Source organism: Electrophorus electricus, chromosome 2, assembly GCF_013358815.1.
Source record: "Electrophorus electricus isolate fEleEle1 chromosome 2, fEleEle1.pri, whole genome shotgun sequence".
NCBI lineage: Eukaryota > Metazoa > Chordata > Actinopteri > Gymnotiformes > Gymnotidae > Electrophorus > Electrophorus electricus.
In genome coordinates this window covers 22,968,893-22,994,731 of record NC_049536.1, presented here as the reverse complement: position 1 = coordinate 22,994,731, position 25,839 = coordinate 22,968,893, and the positions used below count along the sequence as shown (strand labels likewise).

Here is a 25,839-nt window from a genome sequence, read left to right as displayed (position 1 = left end):
AAACTAATACGTTAATAGTAAAGTTTTCTTCTCGAAACCACATCATTATAACGTTTTTTTTTTTGCAAAGATTTTATTTTTCAGTTCACAAGATTACAGATAATGTATATATAAACGTACTGTATTTAAATTACATTGCATTCCTGTTTCTAAATGCATTCTGCATATCCTCTGATTTTCGTCTATAGCCTACAAAACCTGTGTCATTTCCCACGAGGTTTTGGTTGGTAAAGTGTTTTTGACACTTTTGAAGTGTGGGTCCGCTTTGAGTGGTCACCCAGGTTAAATACAGAACATAGGCCTGCAATGGTTTTAAAAAAGCGAAACACATGAGCATGTGTTTTCAGCACCTAGGACATACCTACTGGACATAACGTTGTACAACATCATTCGTCCCCCTTCATTTAAACTAATAACAGTAAACAAATTTGTTCAGAGGATAAATTCGATGCATTTACAAATATACCAAGCCACGCGCAAAATTAAGTTATATTAATCACATTTTAAAGGAGGCATACCTACAAAATAGCTAACCAAATTTGATCCAAAGCTTAATTCACAGCAAATTACAAATATCCATGATTAATGAACTACTATGGAAAGCATTCGTGCAGTCTGCAATCTTCGCGCTGTTATACTACAACTCGGTGTCCCCTTCACCAGGCACGAATGCCGTGTAACGAGGATACGCCACTGCTGGACGGAAAAGACGGTTGCACGTTATTTAGATCCCCGACTCCAAAATTCATATAATTACTGTTTGATGGTGAAGACTGGATGGAGGGCATACTCGCGGTGGCGGAGTAGTTGCAAGTGTAGTTTGTGTTTCCTGGGCTCGGGAAGTTACTGAACGCAGGGTAGGTGTTATAAGCGAAATGGTTGATTCCCACGTTGTATGAAGCGTTGTACGTCGACGTGTCCCCCAGGCATGGCTTTCCGTCTCGAACCAACACGGGCACCGAGATACGTCTGGGTGGGGCGATGCCAACCATCTCCAGCGTCTGATCCTGCCGCTGCCTTTTACATTTGTAGCGCCTGTTCTGAAACCAGATTTTAACCTGAGTGGACGTGAGTTTAAGTACGTTAGCCAAGTGGTCTCTTTCGGGTGCCGACAGGTACTTCTGTTGTTTGAAGCGGCGCTCGAGCTCGTACACCTGCGCCTGAGAGAACAGCACGCGCGGCTTCCTCCTTTTCCGCTGTTTGGGCCGTTCCGCTTCATCCAGCTTCATCTGCTCTGCGGGCTCGTGTGAACAGCTAATGTCTGAAATAAGAGTGACTTAGTTCAGTTACGTTTACCGACTTTGTATAGATTTTTTAACTTTGTTTAGTCCACAACATTATTATTATTATTATTATTATTATTATTATTATTATTAGTCACATTTATATAGCGCCTTTTTCAAACCCAAGGGAGCTTTACAGACAGAAATCAGCTTTTACAATCAAATCACTCACACATCAAATCACTCACACACCCTCACGCAGACAGATTGCGCACATCGTGCTCGCTATCAGAAACCGCAGTAGCAGTAAATGAGTAAGCTATATAACACGTGCGTGATTCAGGGCTTTGCGCCTGAGAAAAATCTGTCGGTTGGGAGAAAAAGAAGCGTGCTACTTAACTAGCTTACACTATTCTACAAGTAGCAATTGAATAAATATCATTCAGTGGTCTTAAAAGAAGACTCAAATTGTTGTTGGTGACTTGTGAACATGTTGCTAGTCTAGGGTAGTCATTTAATGGCATTAGTATACACCGCGAAAATTAGCTATACTTGTTACTGATTTGTCAATTAGTTTAGATTATTTTAAATTGATCGCAAAAACTCAAGAAATCTGTTGTCATAGTAACATAGGAGCTGTTTGACAAAGTAATATTTACAGAGATAAACAATGAAGAGCCCGAGGTTACAATTATCGTTTTTATAAAGAACATGAAACTGCGACCAGAGAAAAGGAGAAATGCAAATGATAAATGGTCTAGATTTGTTTTTAACTCAGAGTAAATTTAACATTTTAGAAGTAAATAGCACATAAAGACCTGAATTCTTTTCAGAACATGGGACACGTAACTTCGGATCTTACAGTGCACTATTCTTGTATATCTATCTGACTAATGTTTGAAAAGCTTTTATGTCCAACTGTGAAATCGTAACTAAGTTTTAAGGCCATAACAACAAATCATTAAGACATTGAAATTATTTAAAAAATGCCACAAAAATATTATATATAATAGTGGACTATATAATTTTGCAAATCAATTATAAGCTGTTTTATGTATTAAGAATTCTAAATAATTCGATTCTTTATTTAACAGATTCTATATTTACAGCTTCCTCTATTTAATATAAAGAAATGTTAAAAATATCCGTGCCAAATCATCCTTAATATTATCACCTTTTCGCTCTTTGTCGTCAAACGTGTCATCCGTCTTTGCGTCTTTGGCCAGATCCATTTCTAAGAAACTTTTCCCATAAAAGGCAGACGCGAAGTTCAGGGACGCGTTTTTGCTGCCTTTGTGTGGGTCATCGTCGCCGAAGAGAGCTGCTCCAGACGGCACATCCATGAACGGCTCTTGTTTGAATGTGGCCATCATACAAGATGAAGTCGGAAGTGCGGTGTCCAGTCGCTGTGACATTTCTAACGAGACCATGTCTTCGTGGTTTTGTTCCAGGTTCAAAATGTCTCTAACAGAAAAAGGAGTGGAAGACATTTGACTTGAAAACATTGTCATGTATCACAAGCCCTCTTCAACTTCCACCTCTGAATAATCCTGTTGGCATTTATAAGGATACGTTTAATAAATTGAGTTTATTAAATGGACACACAATGATATTTTTCGAGGTAATATTTCACCAAAATGTGCATCGTTCTATTCGTCTCCTGGAACCTTACTTTTGGGGTCCTGGGACTGAGGAACGCATGCTGTGTGTAGAGAAGGAGGGACCAGCGCGTAATAAGTTTCATAAACTCTCATTGGTTAGTTCAGTTTCGGTGACGCGGTAAATAACAAGTCTATGCGTCAAAATAAAAAAGCGCTCATTTGTCATTATCAATTTACGCATACCAACTGGCCAATCGTTTTACGCCTACGTTGTGATCTTATTTTGCTTCATTTTGTTTCCAACATTTGTAAACCGCCGTGGTTATCAGTCATGCATATTTTTTATAAATCAATTTAATATAGTGCCATTTCTCATAAACAAATTTTTTTGGCATTTAAAAAAAATTAAATTTGCTAATCTGTTCGGTGCGCAGTACTATCTACGATAGGCCTCGAGCCTCTTTGGCGTGCAGAGAAATGAAAAGCGTTAAGTGTCTTCAGAATCACTAAGTACCCGGAAGGTCCTTAGACTGTTTGTTTTCTTTTCCTTAATTGTTAGTCGTATAAGGGAGTCTTCGGCAAGGGCTCGCGCCGTGCCACGGTGCCGGAATCTGAAACCTGCAATGACAAACCCAACTGTCCGCCATTGAAAGATCCCGGTGCCACTAGTTTTGTTATCAAGACGTGATAACAGATGACAACAAACCAACACCCACCTACGCCCAACAGCCGGGGCTTTAACGCTATATAAATGAACCCAAGATAGTATATATTGCCGCAAAGTCATACTCCATGCCACCTAAATCGAATCTTATTTTTAAAGGAAAATTACACACGTGTAAAGTTAACATGCGTGTTCTAATTTTTCTTAGAAAAGACAAAAACTGTCCAACTTGTGCTAGTGACATATCATTGTAATAAAACGTAAAATTGCGAATTTGAAATTCACATATTTAGTCTAAAGATTTAAATCGGGCAGTATTTTAACGAGTTCTCCAGAATCTAGAATGTATCGGCAGTGCAAACCTATTTTAATAACGTGACCAAATGAATTCGCTCAACCGTGAGTTATGAAATGTAATTAAACATTCATGTTAATGAAAATGAAGAGAGTTGATCATTTTATGTTCAAATTTTGTTCTTCTTTACTAACACTATAACATGGGTTTAATCAAGTTTTCGAAAGACCTGGCACGATTTGCCTATCCTAGACCGAGAAGGGAGCTGCAATTACTCATGGGTGATGCTCATGGAGTCGGTTCTGGGAGACAGACACTATTATCGTTTGTTTTATCTCTAACGGTGGGTGCTACAGCGTAAATGGTCCCCGTGTCTCCGTCTCCGAGTTCGTGTTTATAGTTGTGGGGAATATCTGTGCGCCTCGGTCTCGGAATGGGCGTCTCTGATGAATGAACGTAGGCACTTTTGTGGATCAGAGAGTCAACACTCCCGTGTCCATCCCAGCAATAATTGGTGAAATAACGTAAACTCGCTGCACAGCTTATGGAAACTGCTTTTTATCACGATGATTTATTAACGGTCTCCTGTCCACCGTCCTCAGTGCGTCACTACAGTTGGTGACAATGTTGATGACGAATGAAGCGTTTTCATATATAGAAGTAGCTCATGACAAATTTACCTGTATACATTTTTCTGTTTCAGGAAAGGGAAAACATGTTATGACAAAAAAAGTTCGCAGGGCTCCACACATGACTGACTGATTAGTCAATTCTGATAAACGTACTTGTATGAAAAGCCTATAAACAAATGAAGGCCTAATTCGGTTCCGGTTAGGCTTTATACAGCCTAATTTAAGCAACATCACAATTTAAGCAACATGCGCTTGCATCTTGAGGTCCGTCTGTCAACAGCGCGTTTCCAGGAGATAAAAACGGGGATAAGAGTTCTTTAAAACTTCCTCTATGCTGACCTGCACGGGATATTATCGGCTGCGAGGTGGAATGGGCCAATATGCGCTATCTTAATTGGTCTGCGGCCATTCCTGTGTCTGTGTTGAGGGTATGTCTCATAGACGCCACGCTTACTGAAACCAGGGCTGGCGTGTTTCCGCTGCTTTAGATACGCGACAGTTATTATCCATCAGCTTCCAGACTTGACACCTTTTTAATGGGGACTAATAAGAGGAATTTCCCCCTTTACGGAATTATCTTTTTTATCGTATGTTTTAGACTCAGTAATTATAGTTTTACTGCTGCTGCACTTCCAGTTAGCCTTCAGATCTTTGGCGCCAATCCCATGGTCAAAAATTATAAATAAAGCCGCCATTTCCATGTTCATAAAATTATGTGCAATGAATTAATAGCAGATAAAGTAATGCATTCAGTTTAAAGGCTCTGGACGCAGAGTTCTACCTACACGGCACTGAAGCAACATTTCTTTATTTACATTTTTCTTACGATAATTATGTCATTGTTTAACGTCAACCGAAAGAGAAAACGCTCGAGCCAATAACACTTCTGGTGGTCATATGCATTCAAAAGCTCAGTGTTCATCTACGTAGTTTCATCACAAAGAAAATAAATATATGCGATATTAAGTCCTACACACACACACACACACACACACACACACACACACACATATAGTAAGACTTAATATTGCATGTATTTATTTTCTTTGTGATTAAACTACGTAGATGAACACTCAGCTTTGTGTGTGTGTGTGTGTGTGTGTGTGTGTGTGTGTGTGTGTGTGTGTGTGTGTGTGTGTGTGTGTGTGTGTAGGTATTTATACATATACTACAGAACAATAAATAAAGTGTCACCTGTTGCATCAAAGATTTGTCGATTTAGAAGAATATCTACAAGATAAGTATCTGTTAAAAAGCTATGTATTAGAAAGTAACTTACAGGTTCAGACCATAAGACACATGCCATTAAAGTATCATTTAAAAAAAAAGAATAATTAGGGTGAATTCACACTAATGTCTTTTATCATCACACAATTTGTTCTCCATTTGTCAGGGATCATAGTTTTCATTCTGGCCTCATGTTCAGATGTTTGGCAGTAGATTAAACAGTCTATTAGTGGTTACAAAGCAACATAGCAGCTCCCAAAGGGAGTTAGTTGACCTGTTCTCTGTTAGATGTCAGGAAATAGTTTTGACTACTTGCTCACGTTGAACTGATGTTCAGTTTCTCGCATTTCAAAACATAAAAAAGTCCTTGCACCTAGAGCCTATTAATCTTAATTAAGTGATATTTTCTCCTGCAGGGAATTTTCTGTTTTTGACATCAGGGGGGGTTTGACTTACTTTTCTCTCTCTCTTTTTTGGCCATTTTCTCAAAAGCGGCGGTAGATATACAACAGTTGTGCCCATGACATGCTACTATGGTCTTTCATCTTAACTGGAGGCCTTGGTGGGTCTTTCTAAGGATCTGTCAGAGGTAGAATCTTTTATAAATCTCATGGGCTGTGTCCTGTCCAGACAGTGGACAGGACACAACCTTGAAAAGTATCTTTAGCCTCTAAAAAACTCACATATACATTTCCTACTTATAATTGATTACATTTATTGTACAACTGGACTGGTTATTTTTAATAAGATTTTTTAACATCTGGTTCTCAGATTTATTTTGACATATTATTGAATTACATTGAATTACATGTAATAATGTGGCAAGAAAAATTCTCAAGATCACAAGACAATATTACATCAGGTAAGTGGACAATCAGATGGTTCGGGTTTGAAGTTCATATATATATATATATATATATATATATATATATATATATATATATATATATATATATATATATATATATATATATATATATATATATATATATATAAAATGTTGGCCACAGTGCTGTTTGTGTATTTTCTATGCAGAGCAAAATCTTATGATGGAGCTGCAGGTGTAAAATACCCAGACTATACAGAATGTGGAACTATTTGCACAAGACTGGAACTTTTTGCAAAAATGCTTTTCTCTGGTGAGTCATTTTCTCTTCTGTTCTCTCTGTCTGGATGAGAGTCTTTTGCACTGTCTGTTACTAATTGTTGGTGGACCTGATCTAGCAGAAGAATGGTTCATCTACTACACACTGTTCAAGTCTTGGACATGAGCATTCCAACAGGTCCATACACGTTTTAAAAAAGAAAACAGCCCAACACCATATAAATTGCTATCCACATTCCCCATTGCTTAGAGTGTCAGTCATACATAGCTGGACAAAACAAGACTACCATGCTTCCTCTGCTCTGCTCCTGAGCTCTGCTGTCTCTGGCTGGATGTGTGCGGACCATCAGTCCACTATCTGTCATCTCCCTGCCTGTGAGGTTTTTAATCCCCCTTGCTGGAGCCCCTACTGCTTCTGTTTTAACTCTCTGTGAGCTTCGCCGTAAGCATGCTTGACGGAACGAGTCCGATAGCGCCTGAAGCTTTTTTTTTTTTTTTAGCTCATCCAGTTCCTTTTACTGTGATACTTCAGGGTGTTTGTGGCATTGCAAGACATAAAGGAAAAGTTATGTATAGTAAAGCTATAATGTGGTAATTGGTGTATGGGGTCTGTTTGGGGTCTGTCACACACTTTTGGGCTTGGCTCTACTGGTGAAGTCAGATCTTTAGCAGCTGACTGGTTCCAACCTGTTGTGCTCCGATGGCTCGTGGTTATCTACAGTGACTTTATACTCTCATATACCTTCAAACAGAAGCTTCTAACCATCCCACCATCAGAAATTCCAGAACAGAAATCACAAATCTAAAGTTGTACACCCACAGTTTTCAATATATTGAATAATAACACAAACACAAATTTTAAAGTCATAGAGAAGTTCTGAACGTTTACCTTTAGTGAACATTTAGCCAACTGCACTATTTTATCCACATATTATCAATATCTAAATACAAATTAGGATATATATATATATATATATCTCCTAATTTGTATTTAGATATATAGATACACACACACACACACACACACACACACACACACACACACACACACACACACACACACACACACACACAGTGCCTCCAATCCAAGTAGTATGCAGGGGCAGATTTTGCAAATTCAATAAGTTGCAAATAATTTAGAGCCTTCAAACTTTGAACAAGAGTAGCATTTATTAACAAAAAGTACAAGTTGCTCAATTAAATTATAATACATTTTAAACATAAAAATTAGGGTCAATTATTATTCAACCCCTAGGTTTTATATTTTGTGGAATAACCCTTGTTTGTAATTACAGCTATTAATCGTTTTTTATAAGACCTGATCAGGCCGGCACAGTTCTCTGAAGTAATCTTGGCCCACTCCTCCATGCATATCTTCTCCAAGTTGTCTAGGTTCTTTGGGCATCTCTTGTGGATGTTGATCTTGGGCTCCTTCCACAAGCTTTCAATTGTCTTAAGGTCAGAAGACTGACTAGGCCACTGCAACACCTTAATCTTTTCCCTCTTAAACCAGGCCTTGGTTTTCTTGGCCGTGTTCTTGGGGTCGTTCTCCTGTTGGAAGATGAATTGACAACCCATCTTAAGATCCATGATGGAGGAGCGGACGTTTATGGCCAAAATCTCCAGGTAGGCTGTGCTATCCATCTTCCCGTGGATGCGGACCAAATGGCCGGGTGCCTTGGCTGAGAAGCAGCCCCACAGCATGATGCTGCCACCACCATGCTTGACTGTAGGGATGGTATTCTTGGGGTCGTATGCAGTGCCATCCTCTCGCCAAACGCCCCGGGTGTGGTCAGCACCAAAGTCCTCGATCTTGGTCTCATTAGACCAGAGAACCTCGAAGCAGTCTGCCTCAGAGTCCTCCAAGTGATCATAAGCAAACTTTAGACGGGCCTTGACATGATGCTTTGAAAATAAAGTTACCTTACGGGCTCGCGCTACTGCTGGAATGTAAACCATTGCGGTGGAATACATTACTTATGGTATTTATTGAAACCAATGTCCCCCACCGCCATGAGATCTTCCCGGAGCTCCCTTCTTGTTGTCCTTGGGTCAGCCTTGACCGTTCGGACAAGCCTGGCCTCAGCACGGGAGTAAAGTTTGAAAAGCTGTCCAGGCCTTGGAAGGTTCACAGTAGTTCCAGAAGCCTTCCAGTTCTGGATGATGCTCCCCGTGGTGGAGACAGGTAGGTCCAACTCCTTGGAAAGGGTTTTGTACCCCTTGCCAGCCTTGTAACCCTCCACAGTTTTGTCTCTGATGGCCTTGGAATGCTCCTTAGTCTTTCCCATGTTGACCATGTATGAGTGCTGTTCACTTGTTTGGGGAGGGGCTTTTATAGTCAGAAAAGGTGGGAAAAAACAGAAAATTAATCCAAGCATGTGATGCTCATTGTTCTTAATACCTCAATTACTTCTTAATACTTGAGGGAACCAAACAGAATTCTGGTGGTTTGAGGGGTTGAATAATAATTGAACCCTCTGGTAAACTTTGCAAAATAAATACATTTTTTTAAAAAGAGAGAGAGAAATAACATTCTTTTTTGCTGCAGTGCATTTCACATGTCCAGGTCCATCTACAGTCCAAATTTCACAATGCTAAGTTAACTCCAAATGTGTAAACCTGCAAAATTTGCACTGTATATATATAGTCCTAGAAATAAACAGGAAACTACACTGAAGATGTTCTTCAAGAGTGCAGGATTTTCTCAAAGAAAATGCCGCAACCTGAACTGAACGGACCGACAAGAGACAAAAGTGCTTCATCCAGTACACGGAGTGTTTTAGTTTTTACAGGCAGAGATCTAGTAGCCCTCTCATGTTTAAAAGACTTTAAGAACTGTCCCCTCCCCTGGGAACCACTCGTTGCCCACAAAGTGCAGGGTGTCTGATGACCAGACTCCACATTCTGTCCAAATATTGGCAAACTCCATATTTTAGGCATAATAGCTGTGATATGCTCAGCAGTAATGAGTTTTAAAGCTACAGTGTGCTTTAAAAAAAAGCCGTTGTGTTTATACATGCCCCTATTGTATACAAACATTTAGCCTTTTAGCCCATGACTTTTATAAACGTACATGGTGTAAACAAAGCACGTGCTACTCCAAAACATGCCAGATCACATTAATGATTACCGAGTCTCTGGGTTTGTGGAGGGGCAATGTCTCTAGTCCTCACAATTTTACAGGTTTAGTAGAAGATTCAGTGACTGGGTTATTACTGTTGTTCATAGAATGTACCGTTAAAGCCATTTCATCCTGTTACATAAATCTATTACAGGAAAGTTGAGGGAAGTTAACGGAAAACAGATAAACCAACGTGTAGCGCGCCTCATGAAACGTCTTACCTTGATCTGTTATGAACGCTAATGTTTTCATAAGCCCTAACACGTTTTTTTACATTAAGATATTACAATACATTAACTGTTAGCCCGACTGCCTTCTTTTAAAACACATAACGACCATTATATTTCGAACTAAACACAAGAGTAATCATCCAGAATATCTAGATCATAATAATTGGCATCTACTTAAAACTTTGTCTGGAAATGTCCACTAGGTGGCAGTAATGCATTGATGTTGTTCTGGTGTTTTATTCAAACGTTGCATTATCCAGTGGTTCTCACTGTCTTGGGGCCCTGTTCGTTTTTTTGTGTGTGTGGGTGGGTGTGTTATTTTGTACTCTACTTGTTCAGTTCACATAGTGCTGAGTTGAATCAGGTCTAGTTTTGTCAGGACTGTGGTGTAGTAAACAGTGCAGTGCATGGGGCCCTGGAACAGCCAGAATACAGTAACCCTCACTAAATAATTTGCATTTCTTGTTTGCTCCACCTTTATGCCTCCCATCCCTTTCCTTGGAAAAAAATCCTTTACAATTTCTTTAACCCTCTACCTCACCCTCACCTTAATCTATGTCTCAGGTGTCACTGAAAACACAAACAAAACATTATTAAATAAACTCCTGCCTCCTGGCTGTCAGACAATGTTCAGCCAGCGTCCTTACATCCTAGCTGACCTTTGTTACGTTAGTCGACCTTTGTAACACTAGTTGTTACACTAGTTGACCTTTTGCTTTGTTAGTGACAGAGACTGAGTCCATTGAGGCCAGACACTCCATGTTAAGCACATGTGAAAAGTTATTTTCTCAGTAAGTCACATCATCTCGACGTTGAGCTGTAGACACAAACTATAGACCCAAACCAAAGCCTGGGTGAAACTTTATAGTGTCACTTCACTTATAAATGCTTTCCTTGCCTACAGTCCCAGCTATGCTGAGCAAAACCCACAGGGCGAGATGGTGACACCCTGCTATAGTGTGATATGGGAAGCATAGTTATGTAACAGGTTCCTATGAGAAGCTGGACAGAGTTTTCACTATGACGTTCCAGTAATAAAAGACCACGGCGGGGCTGTAACATGATGTCCGTGTGTTTACCCTGACCTTCTCTGGACTCTGCAGAGAACACACTCCCAGGCGTACTTGAAGTCTGACAGTGCGTCTTTGACTTGGCCTGACCAGATCACCCCTACACCTCCAGTCCCATAAAGCGGGCGGCATTCAGAAAGGCCACTCTGTTGCGGCTCGGGGCCATCATCTCTCAGGTGCAGAGGTTCTGGGCAGTGCGTTGGGCAGACTGCATGGGAGCGTTGCCCGTCGGGGACTTGTAAAGCCCGTTTATAGATCTCTCGCTTAGTTACAGCAGGGGTCGGGTCAGAACGCCGGGAAGCTTGTTTATGGCTGGAACGAGAGAGCGGGAGAGCGAGAGAGCGAGCGTTTTTTCCCACCACTGCCCGGGTGGGCCTGATGCATCCTGCAGCGGCCCATAGGTGGTGCCCGCTGTCGCCACCGCTGCTGCTGCCATAGCAGCGCCTGGCGCCAAGGCTGTGCCACACGGCTTGACAGCTTTATGCAGCAGTTTTAGAGGGAGCGATCCTCGGATCGCTGCTGCTGGCTCCCGCCGCTCCGAGGACATCGAAGCTCTGGCTGCTTCCTGCTTAGAGAGGGATGATTCCTAGAATCCGTGGTGGCTTGGACCCTGCCATGGCGTGATTAATGTTTGCGTCCTCTCTGGTGTGGAATAATCGCCTCTGCTGTGTAAATCAAGGCAGGGTGTCGTGTGCGTTTGTCGGTGTGGATAATGTTTCAGCCATGTCTTGCTTGGTGAATATAGCAAAAAAAAAAAAAAAATCATTACATTCAAACGTGTGACAGGACGGTGTTTAATAAGTGATTGAGAGTGTACTCATGACTATAGTGATGTAATAGTGTGCCACGACTAACCATGATCATATAAAAATGAGAATATAACCAGCATGACCACAGTTCTAGAAATCGCCACGATATTTTAGCATATGTTGCAGGTCATATTTCAGTAATAACATATTGTAAATTATGCCACAAAATTGAATGTTCTCATTACTTTTCACACTGACGCTCTGTCATGAAAATGTCTGTGAGAGCAAGAATCAGAAAGATGGTAAGTTTATTGTTAGTCCTGTTTGTATGAAGTACTGTGTAGAAATGGCAGTAAATTGGGCTTTGCTACGATCACTAAATGTTGCTGTAAGAAAAGTGTTCAACTTACTGTTAAAATGCCGCTCTATTTATATGTCTATTCTCTTTGTGAAACCCTTCTATAGTGAACACCAAAGGGAATTCTCCAACATCCGAGGCAAAGACGATACTTTTAACATTAATGTCAATAATAGCTTTTGCTTCTTCTGTAGATTTAACTGTTTCTAGGTCTAGGGCCAATTTACTATGGCCCCAACCACTGGCTCTTCTCAGTAGCTTGGAGGGAGGGAGGGAGGGAGGGAGAGAGAGAGAGAGAGAGAGAGAGAGAGAGAGAGAGAGAGAGAGAGAGAGAGAGAGAGAGAGAGAGAAGTGCTATTTTTTAACTTGGAACCAGCAGGGCTGTCAGAGGAGTTGGCCGAGCTGTGAACAGACGGCCTTTCCATTACACGCTCGGTGAGTTGCAGCCGTTCTTGTGTCAGTCTAATGTGTTTGGGGTAAATCCTGAACGGTACATAAGTGACACTGAAAGTGATATAGTCACAGACAGCTCTCCATTTCGGGACTCTGCAGTGACTGCGTTAGCATGGTGTTCCTAACTGCGGTATGGGAAAATGAACACATAAATAAGGTTTATCTACTCAGGCATCCCAGAATTAATAGAATTAATTTGGATCAGCAAGGCCTAATTACTGCTGTGAAACAGGAAGACAGAAAATACCAGAGAAATATTGTCTGGACTGCCATGTCATTCTGCCTTCGTTTAAGTTTTTTTTTTTGCCATTTAATAATCTTTTTCCTGTCTTATGTGCCAGACCTGGACTTTACTGTACAGTTTATATTTAATCAACAAGTTTTTAACTCATCTCTCTCTCACACACACACACACACACACACGCACACACACACACACACACACACACACACACACACACACACACACACGCACGCCCAGCTTTGAAACACATACATTTCCAGCTTTGAAACAAACAAAAATATGTTACATATCTACAGTTCAAATATAATAGGTGCAATAATGTGAATAATACACGCATTCTAAATTTAGTATACTGTGTATACTATATTACATACAGTATATATGTACCACATACGACGGCTATATTTATACAAGTTTATATAATAATAGGTATACATGGATTTATATGTACATTTTATATTCAAACATTGCATAAGGAATAAAATAAATAATAGATTAAATTTCATAAAGAGTAGAATTTAACAAATTCAATTGCTATATTAGAGCTGAACCATAACCACTGTTGTGATGACAGAGATGTATCCGACCTACAAGCTGTAGTATCAAAACGAGACACATCACAAACACCCTGCCGAAGAACACAGCCTGGGAGAGCTGGAATGACTGCTAGAGGGCAAAGGAGAAAGGGAGAGCTTCATTGGTTGAGTACCGTCTTCCTGTTACTCAGTCTGTGCTGGTCTATGGGTGGGGTGGTCCGGGGTGATGGGGTCGGGGCAGGGCCATATTTCCTGGCCTTTTACCTCCGGATATCTGTAGTCTCGGGGTCCTCCTGGTCAACCACGCTGACGTCGAGGCTGGCGCGGCGAGGGCCCTGTCCCCGACTCCTGCCATGGGCTCCGGAGCCGCCCTTGGAAGGCCTGTCTTTGTCTCCTTGGCGTGGGCCTCGAGGGTGCTCCTGTTCGGGGGGTGATGGGGCAGCGGGGCGGCGCTCGGGGGGCGGAGAGGAGCAGAAGCTCAGAGTTTCACAGAGGGCACCCCAGTTCTGTTCGCACTGCAGGCGTACGCTCCTGCCGATCGCTTCCTTCACCTCCTCACCGCAGGAAAGGAGAATGTTCACCAGCTCCACGTATGGCCTGAGGGGGAGAGAGAGAAAGAGAGAGAGCGAGAGGCAAAAAGTGAAAGAGTCAGAAAACACGTGGTGCCACACAGCTAGCTACCTAGCATGTTGGGATGCGAAGGAAGGCACCTCAGTGGGGGAAACCCACCCAAACCCACATTCCACTGTTCTATGCCACGATCTCACCGATAGGCGCCGAGGGACTGCAGTCGCATTCCGCTAGTCCTGAAAGAATCCCCTGGGACCTGCTGCCGTGCAGGAAAGCTAACGGGACCGCATTGAAGGCCCGCGCGCCAGCACGAGGGGAAAAGGAGCGGCATACGCTCTGCTGTAGGAAGGTTATGTCACTGCAGCCGTGACAACATGGACCTTTCATGAAGCTGGATGGACAGCCGTTGAGCAGACAAGCCTTAATGCTCGTCTCAAGTAGCACGGCCAATATTAAAACCCAGACACAAACATATGGCAAGAAAACAAATAATAACAGTTTTATTTAGAAGATGAGTTTTTCATTTTTATTTATTAGAGTGGACAGGTAGCCATTTAGTACTTGGAATCTAAAAGCTGTATAACATATAGATGTATAACTGTGGGTTTAGCTATATAACATATAGATGTATAACTGCTGGTTTAGCTGTATAACATATAGATGTATATCTGTAGGTTTAGCTGTATAATATATAGCTGTATAACTGTAGGTTTAGCTGTATAACATAGCTGTATAACTAGGTTTAGCTGTATAACATATAGATGTATAACTGTGGGTTTAGCTATATAACATAGATGTATAACTGTAGGTTTAGCTGTATAACATATAGATGTATAACTGTGGGTTTAGCTATATAACATATAGATGTATAACTGTAGGTTTAGGTGTATAACATAGATGTATAACTGTGGGTTTAGCTATATAACATATAGATGTATAACTGTTGGTTTAGCTGTATAACATATATGTATATTTGTAGATTTAGCTGTATAACATAGCTGTATAACTATAGGTTTAGCTGTATAATATATAGCTGTATAACTATAGGTTTAGCTGTATAATATATAGCTGTATAACTAGGTTTAGCTATATAACATAGCTGTATAACTGTAGGTTTAGCTGTATAACATAGATGTATAAGTGGGTTTTGCTATATAACATAGATGTATAACTGTTGGTTTAGCTGTATAACATAGCTGTATAACTAGGTTTAGCTGTATAATATATAGCTGTATAACTAGGTTTAGCTGTATAACATAGATGTATAACTGTGGGTTTAGCTATATAACATATAGATGTATAACTGTTGGTTTAGCTGTATAACATATAGATGTATATCTGTAGGTTTAGCTGTATAACATAGCTGTATAACTGTAGGTTTAGCTGTATAACAGCTGTATAACTGTAGGTTTAGCTATATAATATATAGCTGTATAACTGTAGGTTTAGCTGTATAACATATAGCTGTATATCTGTAGGTTAAGCACTCATGTACGGTGCTGGCTGACAGGGCAGCCTGGAGCACTCACCCTTTAGGAAGCAGATCCTGGAAGCGGATCATCTCTACAATGACGTTAACGTTGTCCTTCGCCGCCGAACACAAGTTGTGTTTCATGTAGCATTCGCGCTGCAGTTGGAACACCATATCCCTTATTGCCAGGCACTTGCGACTGATACAGCTGAACTTATGCCTCAGACCGTGGGCCATGCACCTCAGAGCGTCTTTGATGAAAGACTTGCCCTGAGGAAACACAAGATCCAATTTGTCTTCCCACTCCTGTCATCTGGAGGGGTGGAATATACAGTATTTGCTGGACATTATTGCAGTTTGCAATATGGGCCCTCAAACAAGACCATTTGTTGCGTCTGCCGAGAGTATTTTGCCCAAGCGCAGACATCCCAGAAGAGTATCCCACGGTAGTTTTGATTAATCATGCATTCATATGATCTAACAAAGCAGTGCTGGTAAAATCTTTAACCATGACTCACTAACAGTTCACCAGTCTGTTTAACATATTGCAAATATATTCCACATTGCAATTACATTGTGTATCTATTGCCATACTCAATATACCCCATTGATAAAGTGATAATTGGCTCCAGTTAAGTATATTTTGACGTTTTTAAATTTTCAAATATTACAATATTTATTGCAAAAACAAACAAACAAACAAACAAAAAAAAAAACTAAGGAGAAATGTGACTTTTCTCAGATTGTCCAAGCTTACTGCCATCACGAGATACACAATACCCTAAAGCTTTTTCATCTTCTTGGATAAAGTGAACCAGTGTGATTGCCACACCGGAAGTCCGCCCCAACTGTCTACTGAACCACATGGTCTGTGTCTCAGGCCCCCAGCTCTGGCGTTCATAATCGACCTGAAAAGGAATTGTGTCCATATTCTGCCACAGCCAGGAGGGCACAACCTCTACAGGCGATCGGGGGCACCAAATCGGGAGTGGGATGGGGTCGTGGGACATCCAGGATATGCTGCGGTGTGGCGCGGGGCACGCTGGAGCATACCTGCGAGTCAAACTTGCCAGCATTGTGTAAGAAGTTCATGCAGATCTCCTGGAGTCCCCGGATTTCACACGAGTTGTTCTCGAAGCACTCAAACACACCACACCCTACGTCTCCGGCATTCACCAGGCAATGCTGGATCTCAGCTGAGAAGAGAAAGAAAGAAAGAAAGAAAGAAAGAAAGAAAGAAAGAAAGAAAGAAAGAAAGAAAGAAAGAGATTGAGAATGTAACCAAGAATAAGCCTTTTTAAAAATTTTACTTAATCTTAATCTCCCTCTACTGAGCTAAATATAACCTGAATATGCTTGAAGACACCATTGGTAAAAAAAAGAACTGCTATGAATATACTGACACATCCTTTGACCTCATGATGTTTACCATCTTGGAATAAGATTGCTTAGGAACTTTTCTGGGCTTTGTTCTTCCATTGAACATGTAGGAACTGTACATAGAGAGGGAGCGAGGGAGAGAAAGACAGAGAGTGGAATACAGTAAGAGAGAGAGAGAGAGAGAGAGAGAGAGAGAGAGAGAAAGGACACCACTGCAGTGATTAAAGGTAAATGCTGTTAAACTTCATCTGAGTGGGAGGCAGTCTGGCAGAAGAAACTTGGCTATGGAGCGCGAGGTTAACTGCATACAAGGCAGGATGAGCCTGGCTTCACCTCACTGTAGGTTAGTGTGATTGTAGAACTGCAGAAGATGCACAAAGACAAGACGAACTAGGCGGATGAGAAGACATGGAAAACAGTAATGTGTCCATCGTTGTGTGACATGTTTAACCTGCAGCTCCTGACACAGGCTGCTGGTGCCTTTTCAGCGTTTTGAAAAGAAAGTGTGTAAGCACACCCAACATGTCAGTGAAATGCCCCAATTGTCACTAATATTAGTGGATGAATTAGAGGCATACAGATGTAATGATATTTAAGTATGCAAGGATTAAATATTACACTTAACAGTATCACGGCAATCCCAATCTCAGTACAGTTCATGCCATTAACAAACATGGCATGTAGGTGGATAGAATGGGCCCTTTAAACGGCTTTAAACGTGTTTCCAAAAAAGCTGCATCGGCACGCGCACTCTTCTTACGTCATTACGCGTAGTGTTATTTTTAGTCATATTAAGGACATTGTTCTCAGGATGAGAGAGAGAGATACTTTTTAATGCTACGAAAAACTCGAGACTCGTTAGTGTACACTCCGATACACGTGATATTCTCACCGCGCGTCTTTTGGACGCGAGAACTCCATCGAGGAACAGACAACTTAAGTCTTTGCGTCGAAGTGCGAAGACCGGCCGTCTGAACTCTCCTGCCCGTGGTGAAAGCACGTTGTTAGTGTGACTGAAGAAATACTGACTGTCAACAGAAGGACTCTGTGATCGGGGGAGGCACTGGACCGAACTTTCGAGCGCGCAGGAAAAGTGAGTCGCTGTCTGCACTGCTTGTGTTGGCATTTGTGCGGGAATGTGCTTGGATCGCACGAGCTGGCCGCAACGTGCATTGAATTACATAGTGGTGTAACGGACTGATGGACTCGACCATGCAAGTGTGCTTCAGACCCTGTATTTCGCATAAAGACATGCTATAAGCCTGTCAGCCTTTGCAAGTCCGTACTAGCTAACCAACGCTTACATGTAATTAAATCCCGATAGAAGCCTTGCTTTACAGTGCAAGGCTTGCTTTACCCTAAGATACATGCAGGGTGAATTCTCCAAATCACACGGAGAATGTTTAGTATTTATCCATTTAAAAAACGTGTGCAGTGTGAGGGGTCATTGCATCACACAGATCCGAGTCACGACTTTCTCTTCCTGGTACACTAAAGTTGCGCCAATCGATTCGTCGCGTTGGACGACCTCACAAGCATACTATTTTAAGGGTCTATTTAACAACACTAATGATAATGCGAGCCGTCTGTAGTGTAAACACCACTACACGGACGGGGATCTACATCAGAACATAGCAAGCAGACACTCTTACTCGCACGTACGTTCGAAAACACCCTCCTAGAAGAAATGGCACCGTATACATTACCTTTGCCTACCTTGTGCCGTGCTATTAATAGTTTACGAAGATATTGAATTTCTGTCCCCGTTAGCTCCGTATATTTACAAGAGATCGCCTTCCTTCATGATCGGAAAACCTAGAGCTATGCCTAATAAGATGTAGCTTAACCATTTTTGGTATTTTTGTCCCGAAATCGCGCACACCGACTAGAAGACCCGCGTTACCCAGCAAGGTCTAATTTGTGACTACGGGGAGCACGTGCCTGTACGAAGCTTCCAGGTTTTTTTTTGTTGTTTTTTGAGGGGGGGGGGTTGTGTTGCTTTTTTGTCGACTGGACATCAACGGTTCGCGACGTGTTGAGTGATAGAGCTACTGCTTTTCCCCACGACTCATTAAACATCTTTCCGTAGTTATTGTCCTACCTGTGTTTTGCAAGGAGAGACGTCCTTTCTGGCTTGCCGGTTTCTCTGGGTGACTGTCATGAACATCGATCGTATCCGTTCCCTCTACTCGCTCAACGACGGAGAAAATCATCAGCGCTATTGCAAATCTGACCAACATTTTCTGCAAACCTCGAGTTTGTCCGCAAAAATCAAGTTTCTTTGAGCGCGTGCCGGTACGCCGCAGATGCTGCTCGATGTGACGCTCAGAATGAGCGTGGAAGCGGGATGGATGCTGGCTATATTTCCCGTAGCACGGGTGTCAATTTTGATGAATCGGTTAAGCAGGTGTTGTCAGTCGTGGTTCTCAACCAATCAGAAACGCAGACATCCACGTCCAAGTTTGAGGGGTGTGTCTGTGGCAAAAGTTGCCTCTGCTTGCCATAAACTGAACTTGTAAAGTATGTATGGGTAGGTGAATGTTTACTCTGAAAGTGTTTGATATGAAATAGGCCTGTTTGTGTCTAAACTGTTCAGTATGCGCGAATATTTGCCATGGCTACCTGTTTTTGGCATACTGTTCTGTGATTATTAGGACGTATTCTAAATGTAGGTTAGGTTAGGATGTGACGTGAACAAAAACGTTTAGTATGTCCTGACTACAGGACAGATTTATCTCATGCTGTCAGATTTGAAATAATTCTCATAAAACAGTTTGTTCATATGTCTGCATTCAGCTGTTTCCTGTGTCTTCTGATTATGCCTCATATCAGCTGAAGTCAGTTCCTCATTCATGATTTTGTAGGAATCACAGCCAACTCTTTCAGTTTGTCCTAGATATATACAATTCTGCAATAAATATGGTTTGTGTTTTGTAGGATGCATATGCACTATAGAACAGTAAAACCATTAAAAAACAAATTAAAATGGGTTGAACACAGTTTGTATCATCCTTAGTGTAACAGGCACTTATGGTTATACAGAATTGAATGTTAATTTTAAATTGGTGGATAAGTGTCTTTCTTGTCAGAAAGAAGGCGAGGATGTGTATAGAAACAGAACAGAAGGTGAAATTTTACACTGTGGTGTTCTGAAAAATCACCAATCAACAGACGTAATCAGCTTCTGCCTGTATTGTGTCACAGTAGTCAGTATGTGCCAAGTTCACACAGTGGAGAAAAGGGGACAACTATGGACGGAAGGGATTGCATCATCCCCCCCCCCCCCCCCAAAAAAAAACCCTCAACTCAAAGGCAGCTGCTCCATTAGATGGACAAAAGACATGGGCATGTGTGCACATCTGACTCACACATGAACACACACACCAACCAGTCAAATAGTCTAATGAGTAGGCACACCTAAAACCATAAAGATAAAGATGACAATGAGTTTTGATTTCATTTCTGGTTCTACTGCAATAAACATGTGCCAGCAGGAGTCAGACTTATGCTTTCGTAATTACTACAATAGTTACGTTTCAATGATCCATTTTCAGGATTTACAACGGACTTAATGAAGTAGACCTGTCCCAGATTAAGATGTGAAATTTAATTAGGCTTCTTGCAATAGCCTATTTATTTTTATCATATTTTGTGTTCGAAAATTAATGATACAGACAGGATTAACTGATCGGATATCGTTAGGCCTATATAGGCTATTTTGAGAAGTTATCGTTTGCATTTGTAAGTGAGTTAGTGATCTATTGTTTATAGGCCTATACGTGAAGTCTACAAGCGCAGATTTGTCTCTTAACTGAAAAGCGATTTAACCAACCACCCAAGAACCTAATTTAAGGAGTTTTATATTAAACAAAACACACACAGAACATCACTCAAAAGATTTCCTCAATGGCGACTTTGGTCTGAGAACACTCGCACTATGACTTGAATGATTCGTGTAACATACTTAACGGGGTGTAGGCGATCCTCGAGGATAGGTCTCGGACTTCCGAGAAATTGTTCTCTCGGATGGGTTTCTCGTGCGACCACCTAACTAGAGCGCGGCCGAAAATAGAACGGGAGACTGGCAGTGCAGTTGTAGACAAATATTTGCTCATCACTCTCGCCTCTCGCGTTGAAAAGAGAATAGGATTAAGGTGTTGGAACGACGGCTTCACATTTTATGAGGGTGTCAAACTGTAATCCACTTACTGAAGATATAACTAGTCGGTAAACAGTATAGAATTATGACCCTCTCCTTAAAAATGGTAAAGTGTAGTCATGGCTTTCCAGGAAACATTTCAAGAAAATATCATACGACTTGGGCAGGCGTTGGCTACTCATGGCTGTACTCCGTTTTATACGAGTCGGATTTAAGGGCTTCCTTTGCTGCTTCTTTGCTAAAGTGCGGTTAAACGAGTAGATAGGAAAACTGAGTCCGTGTTTTGTACCTTTTTTGTGCGGTGATTTCGGTTCTGCGTACCTCCGAGCGTGGAGTATCTATTAACTGAATCTGCGCCTGTGAGCGTGCAAGCCCACGTCTCTAACACACCCTCGGCCTCGACCAATCAGAGAAGGGTTGGAGACCACAGCCTTGTAATGGTGCGTGCCACCACAGACTACAGAGCTGAAAGATTTCCGATGATGCTCCCCGTATATTTTAGTACTGTTGAGATCCTCCAGCATCTCGCCGGGAGCAAGCGCTTTCGCCAGACCGGAATGCGCAATTACTGAGTAAAACGACTTATTTTAATGGCATCGTAAGCGCATGCTATCCACATGGTTGTACAACCGTGGTCAGGGCTATCTGACCAAATCATATAATTTAGAGAAATTCATTCTACGTGCACGTGCAAGATCGTTATTATTACGCCTTTAGTCAGTATAAATAGTTACAAAAACATCAGCTGATTAAGGTCAATCTTGCACTTTTCTGGGTATTATGAACATAGTGCGATAATATGTGGCACAAATGTTTTCATAAAGTTTAGCCATTTTAGCTCTCAGAAGGGAATCTTTAGCTTGTAGACCGCTGATAATAAAACTGACACTAAAGTTGTTACGATAAACCCTACTGCCAACTCAGCACAACCTAACGATGTGGTGGTGCAGATAAGCGATCGAGCCATCTGCGGAATCACGGAATAAAAAAGCGTGCTGTAATATCATATATGCAGAACTGGCTTCTCGCTGCGATGCGGCATTACCGCAACATTCCAGCACAGCGCTTTGAACGCGTGGATGAGAAATGATATGGGCACGGGAACTTGGATGAATAGTGAGAGAGATTGAGTGAGAGGTAGGGGATTAGATGTCACGGTCCTTTCTCAGGATCAGTGAGAATATCCATTAATTGCATGGTTACCAATTCATGTTTGTTGTTATTGTTTGTATTTAATTGTGTGTTTGTATGTTATTGTGTCTGACAGTACTGTTATTGAGCACTGTTATTAAGCAGTGCTTGCTATGCTGGCGGAAGACCTGGTGCGTTTAAAAGCATGAAAGTCCGCTTTTGTCGGTAAACTCACGTGAGTCATGAAAAAAGACCGCTTTTACACGCATATTGCAACATTCAAAATTCAGTACTTTCCCTCCGAGTAGTTTGAAAATAATGCACCAAATTATTTTTATCGATGTGGAACAATGTGCTTTTATTGAATATCTTTCTGCTAAAATTTATATTCCAGCAGTTTTGGCAGTCACGGAACGAGCTGCGCTTTTTTCCAGTATCAGTTTGGCTTTTCTGCTGTGAGACAATGACTTTAGAGGGAACCAAACCTGGGGCTCCTAACCCGGATGGTACTGGGTGGTCCCTTACCCTTACTGAGTGAGGAGAGGGGTTGCTGCCATCCTGTTTTGGCTGCTCTGAGCACAGACAAAGAGAGGAGACAATGCCTCATCCCAGCACGACACAATGGCTCGCACGTAGAGAGCCTGTAACTGGGAGATGTGGGTTTTAGTGTGGGTGGTTGGAGAAAAGGTGGGAACAGTATCAGCGGTGTGAGGCCACTGTGCTGACCTGTACAAAGTGTCCTCGGCTGTTTATTATGTGAGAAGATTTTTGGATTTCAGCAAGGTCTCTGTGGTTATGCTGCACTTCCTCCCGTCCTGTGACCCAGAGATGCTGTATGTACTGAGGTGCAAGGCCAAAAATGATTAGCCACCACAGGATGACACACTAACCCCTCATTAGAGATGAATAGTGTATTGTGGGGGGGGGGTTGGAGACCTCAGCAGATCATTAAAACCCCTTTCTGTTTAATTTTGTTAATTAAAAGGTAATTGTATGCCCCCAGAGACACAGCTAGTGTGAGTGGAAGACACACAGTCTCTGGACTCTGAAGTATTAACTGTCAGTTCTCAGAATAGGACACACAGAATTGTCTGTTTCTCTTTCTCTCTTATTCATGTTGACAGGCATTACTAAAGTAGGTCTAAAGTGGAGAAAAACAAAAGTAAACATTTACTACTTACAGGCATAGTGTGTGTGTATGTGTGTGTGTGTGTGTATGCGTGTGTCTTGTAGTTTGCCATTGACGTCAGTGATTTATGTGGTCCATGGCACATAAGAGGGACAGTTTTAGTGGAGTAGTCTTCCATGGTGGATGTGACTTGGAGAGTGTGCACATGGAACCCTCCCACCCCCACCCCATCACCCTGTGACCCCCCCCAGGCTTTTCAATCTGTTTCCCGTTGGGATCCAACACCGAGAGCTAGCCAGGGGGGCTGGATCATCTTACAAGTCCTTTTGTTGCGCATTATGGCAGTAGACCCCCCCCCCCCCCCCCCACACACACACAAAGACACACCTACACAGAATGGACAATGATTGATTTTCCCCATTGTTTCAGGGTGGTGATTGGGGGAGAAGTATATGGTTGATTGTGCCAATCAACCTGATTTGTTCTCTGATTTGTTTGCTCAATTGTGCCTTAATAGAAGAACACACAGGAGCATGTTCAAAGAGCATATTCTGTTTGCATCTTCATACCATGACTATAATATGACAACAGAAGGAAGTAGAAAATTGTAACTGGCTAATAAAGGGGAAAGGGTGAAATACAAAGAACATAAAACATATAGAGAAGTTAGACTATCATTGACATTTACATTACATCTTATAAACAGTTGGATCTCTGTTATAATTTTCATGTAAGCATGTGTCAATAAAATACAGTTTTCTTTTTTTCCTTCTAGTTGTCATGTGTCTAATGATCTGGTGATAGTTTTTAGCTTCACAAGCAGCATTTTTTGCTTCTTTTAAAACAGAACTTTTTTCTCCCCCTTCTGAACAAATTTGCCCTTGTTCGCCTCCTGTTTAAACGACGTTTCTCCTGCAGTTCCTTGTTCAGTGATATTTCTCCTGTAGTTCCTTGTTAAACCAGGTTTCTCCTGTAGCCTGTTGCCCAGGATTAGTGAAAGCTGGATTATAGCTGGCTCTCAAATATACAAATGCACTACAACTACAACCTAGTTATTACAGCTTCAGTGCTAAATACTCTGAGGTAAGATGTAAGATTTGTTAAAAAGCCAAACCCATGGGTCATGTAAAAAGAGCGCTGCTTCACAGAATCGAAGAATCACAGTGTGTGTTTATATGGAGAAAACTGTGGAATGAATAAGAGCTGCTAAGGTCTTCCTTCTCAGTACTCTGCTTTCACAGCCTCATCAGCACGCTCACTCCTGCACTGTCCCTGGCCTAAATATTTTCCATGCAGAGTTGTAATTTCATAATGGCTGGGAATTTGGCAAATTGATGTCAAATTCTAGACTGTCAAACCAGCCTGATAAGAGAGCAGACTGGCTCTCTTTAATGATAGGTCAGTCAAATCAAACAGATTCGTGACTGCATTACAAGACGCTCTAATGATATAACAGCTCAATAAAAAGTCATGGCAGCCTCTCAACAATGTTTGTCATTTTGTTTACAGAGACTTTTATTTTGGCCCATGGAAAATGGCTCTGTAATGTTGATCTCCCAGGGCTTTGTTGATGCTTCTTTCCCCTGCTTGTTGGAACACGTCATCTTCTTCCAAGAGGCTGTGAGCTTAGACATTAACGCAGATTAAAGGAGGCATCTGAGAGCGTCACACATTCTATTGGAATTCTGGGAATGCTTCCTTCATAATTACGAAATCCATGGTGCAGTGGCTCCTGACACTCGTTCCTCCCTCACGCCCTCTCGTAGACTGCTCTGCGCCACTGACCAAGAAGAGCTCAGTCAGTTCAGCATCAGGCACCAGAAGCAGCCATGCATGATTGACGTGCTTCACCCTTTATCTGTGCACTTTCTGCTTGGAAGGTGAAGGCTTTGCAGATGTCCATCAGACATGTGCTTGTCCAGCCATACTGATATGAAGTCAAAGTGCAAATGACTCTGTTCTGTTCCATTTTCACACAAATCCGTTGCCTCTGTGAAGTAAAATCAGGATTATCTGATGGCCATAAAGAATTCCACACTGAGTTCATGTTATTCAGTGTGTTTTGCCAGAATGTGTTACTGTGCAGTTCATCTTATAACTTCTGATATGGGAGAATGAAATTAACAAGTCTCCAGCGGCAGTCCTGTAAAGCAGGAAGAATATCTACTAACATGCTCGAGCCACATGACCCCCTGACCTGGAGGTGAAAGTTTACCCCCTATCATTACTTCCTGCTGACAGTTTACACTAGGGTCCCTGCACCACAGCAGAGCGCCAGGAGGCAGTCGGAAGTGCACATAACTCATAATCGCATGGGCCTATGACCAAACGCTGACTGGTGGCGAAAATTTTGCACTCTGAATTTTAAGTTTGGTTATTTTTTAAGTATGCTGGTGATTTTTATGACAGCAGTCCTGGGCAGATAACTCAGATATTTCTACTGTGTCTTATTGTCTTGTTTTTTGTCTTGGTGGTATATGTGATTTGTTTC

General features: G+C 41.7%; 3 protein-coding genes across 6 annotated transcripts in view; 1 reads left to right on the top strand and 2 right to left on the bottom strand.

The window, feature by feature from the left end:
- Positions 1-60: 60 nt before the first annotated feature.
- On the bottom strand, positions 61-2,934 carry nkx2.5 (NK2 homeobox 5). 4 transcript variants are annotated; one of them, XM_027017097.2, is made up of 3 exons: positions 2,896-2,934; positions 2,398-2,687; positions 61-1,261 (listed from the first exon to the last, which is right to left on the bottom strand). In XM_027017097.2, the coding sequence occupies exons 1-3, from the start codon at positions 2,922-2,924 to the stop codon at positions 657-659; spliced, it is 924 nt and encodes a 307-aa protein (XP_026872898.1). In that variant the 5' UTR covers positions 2,925-2,934; the 3' UTR covers positions 61-656. The 4 variants fall into 4 exon arrangements, with proteins under 4 accessions (XP_026872898.1, XP_026872899.1, XP_026872900.1 ...); XM_027017098.2 differs by lacking the exon at positions 2,896-2,934 and having other exon boundaries at positions 61-696; positions 791-1,261; positions 2,398-2,889; XM_027017099.2 differs by lacking the exon at positions 2,896-2,934 and having other exon boundaries at positions 61-693; positions 791-1,261; positions 2,398-2,889.
- Positions 2,935-13,186: 10,252 nt separating this feature from the next.
- On the bottom strand, positions 13,187-19,819 carry stc2a (stanniocalcin 2a). The gene is made up of 4 exons (XM_027017090.2): positions 19,031-19,819; positions 16,603-16,745; positions 15,608-15,819; positions 13,187-14,105 (listed from the first exon to the last, which is right to left on the bottom strand). The coding sequence occupies exons 1-4, from the start codon at positions 19,167-19,169 to the stop codon at positions 13,769-13,771; spliced, it is 831 nt and encodes a 276-aa protein (XP_026872891.2). The 5' UTR covers positions 19,170-19,819; the 3' UTR covers positions 13,187-13,768.
- Positions 17,854-25,839, top strand: part of cpeb4a (cytoplasmic polyadenylation element binding protein 4a) — a 44,901-nt gene continuing 36,915 nt past the window's right edge. The window contains exon 1 of the mRNA XM_027017087.2: positions 17,854-18,022. The gene's annotated coding sequence lies outside the window, so the exon portion shown is untranslated. The remainder of the gene's footprint in view (positions 18,023-25,839) is intronic.

Bases quoted from the DNA above. Each gene is read 5' to 3' on its own strand.
- stc2a (XM_027017090.2), bottom strand. From the start codon at position 19,169: ATGTTGGTCAGATTTGCAATAGCGCTGATGATTTTCTCCGTCGTTGAG. The intron at 15,820-16,602 runs GTATGCTCCAGC...GTGTTTCCTCAG, and splicing joins CTGGCAAGTTTGACTCGCAG to GGCAAGTCTTTCATCAAAGA. The intron at 14,106-15,607 runs GTGAGTGCTCCA...TCTCCCCCTCAG, and splicing joins CAGGATCTGCTTCCTAAAGG to GCCATACGTGGAGCTGGTGA.
- nkx2.5 (XM_027017096.2), bottom strand. From the start codon at position 2,734: ATGACAATGTTTTCAAGTCAAATGTCTTCCACTCCTTTTTCTGTTAGA. The intron at 1,262-2,397 runs GTGATAATATTA...CTCTTATTTCAG, and splicing joins TGACGACAAAGAGCGAAAAG to ACATTAGCTGTTCACACGAG.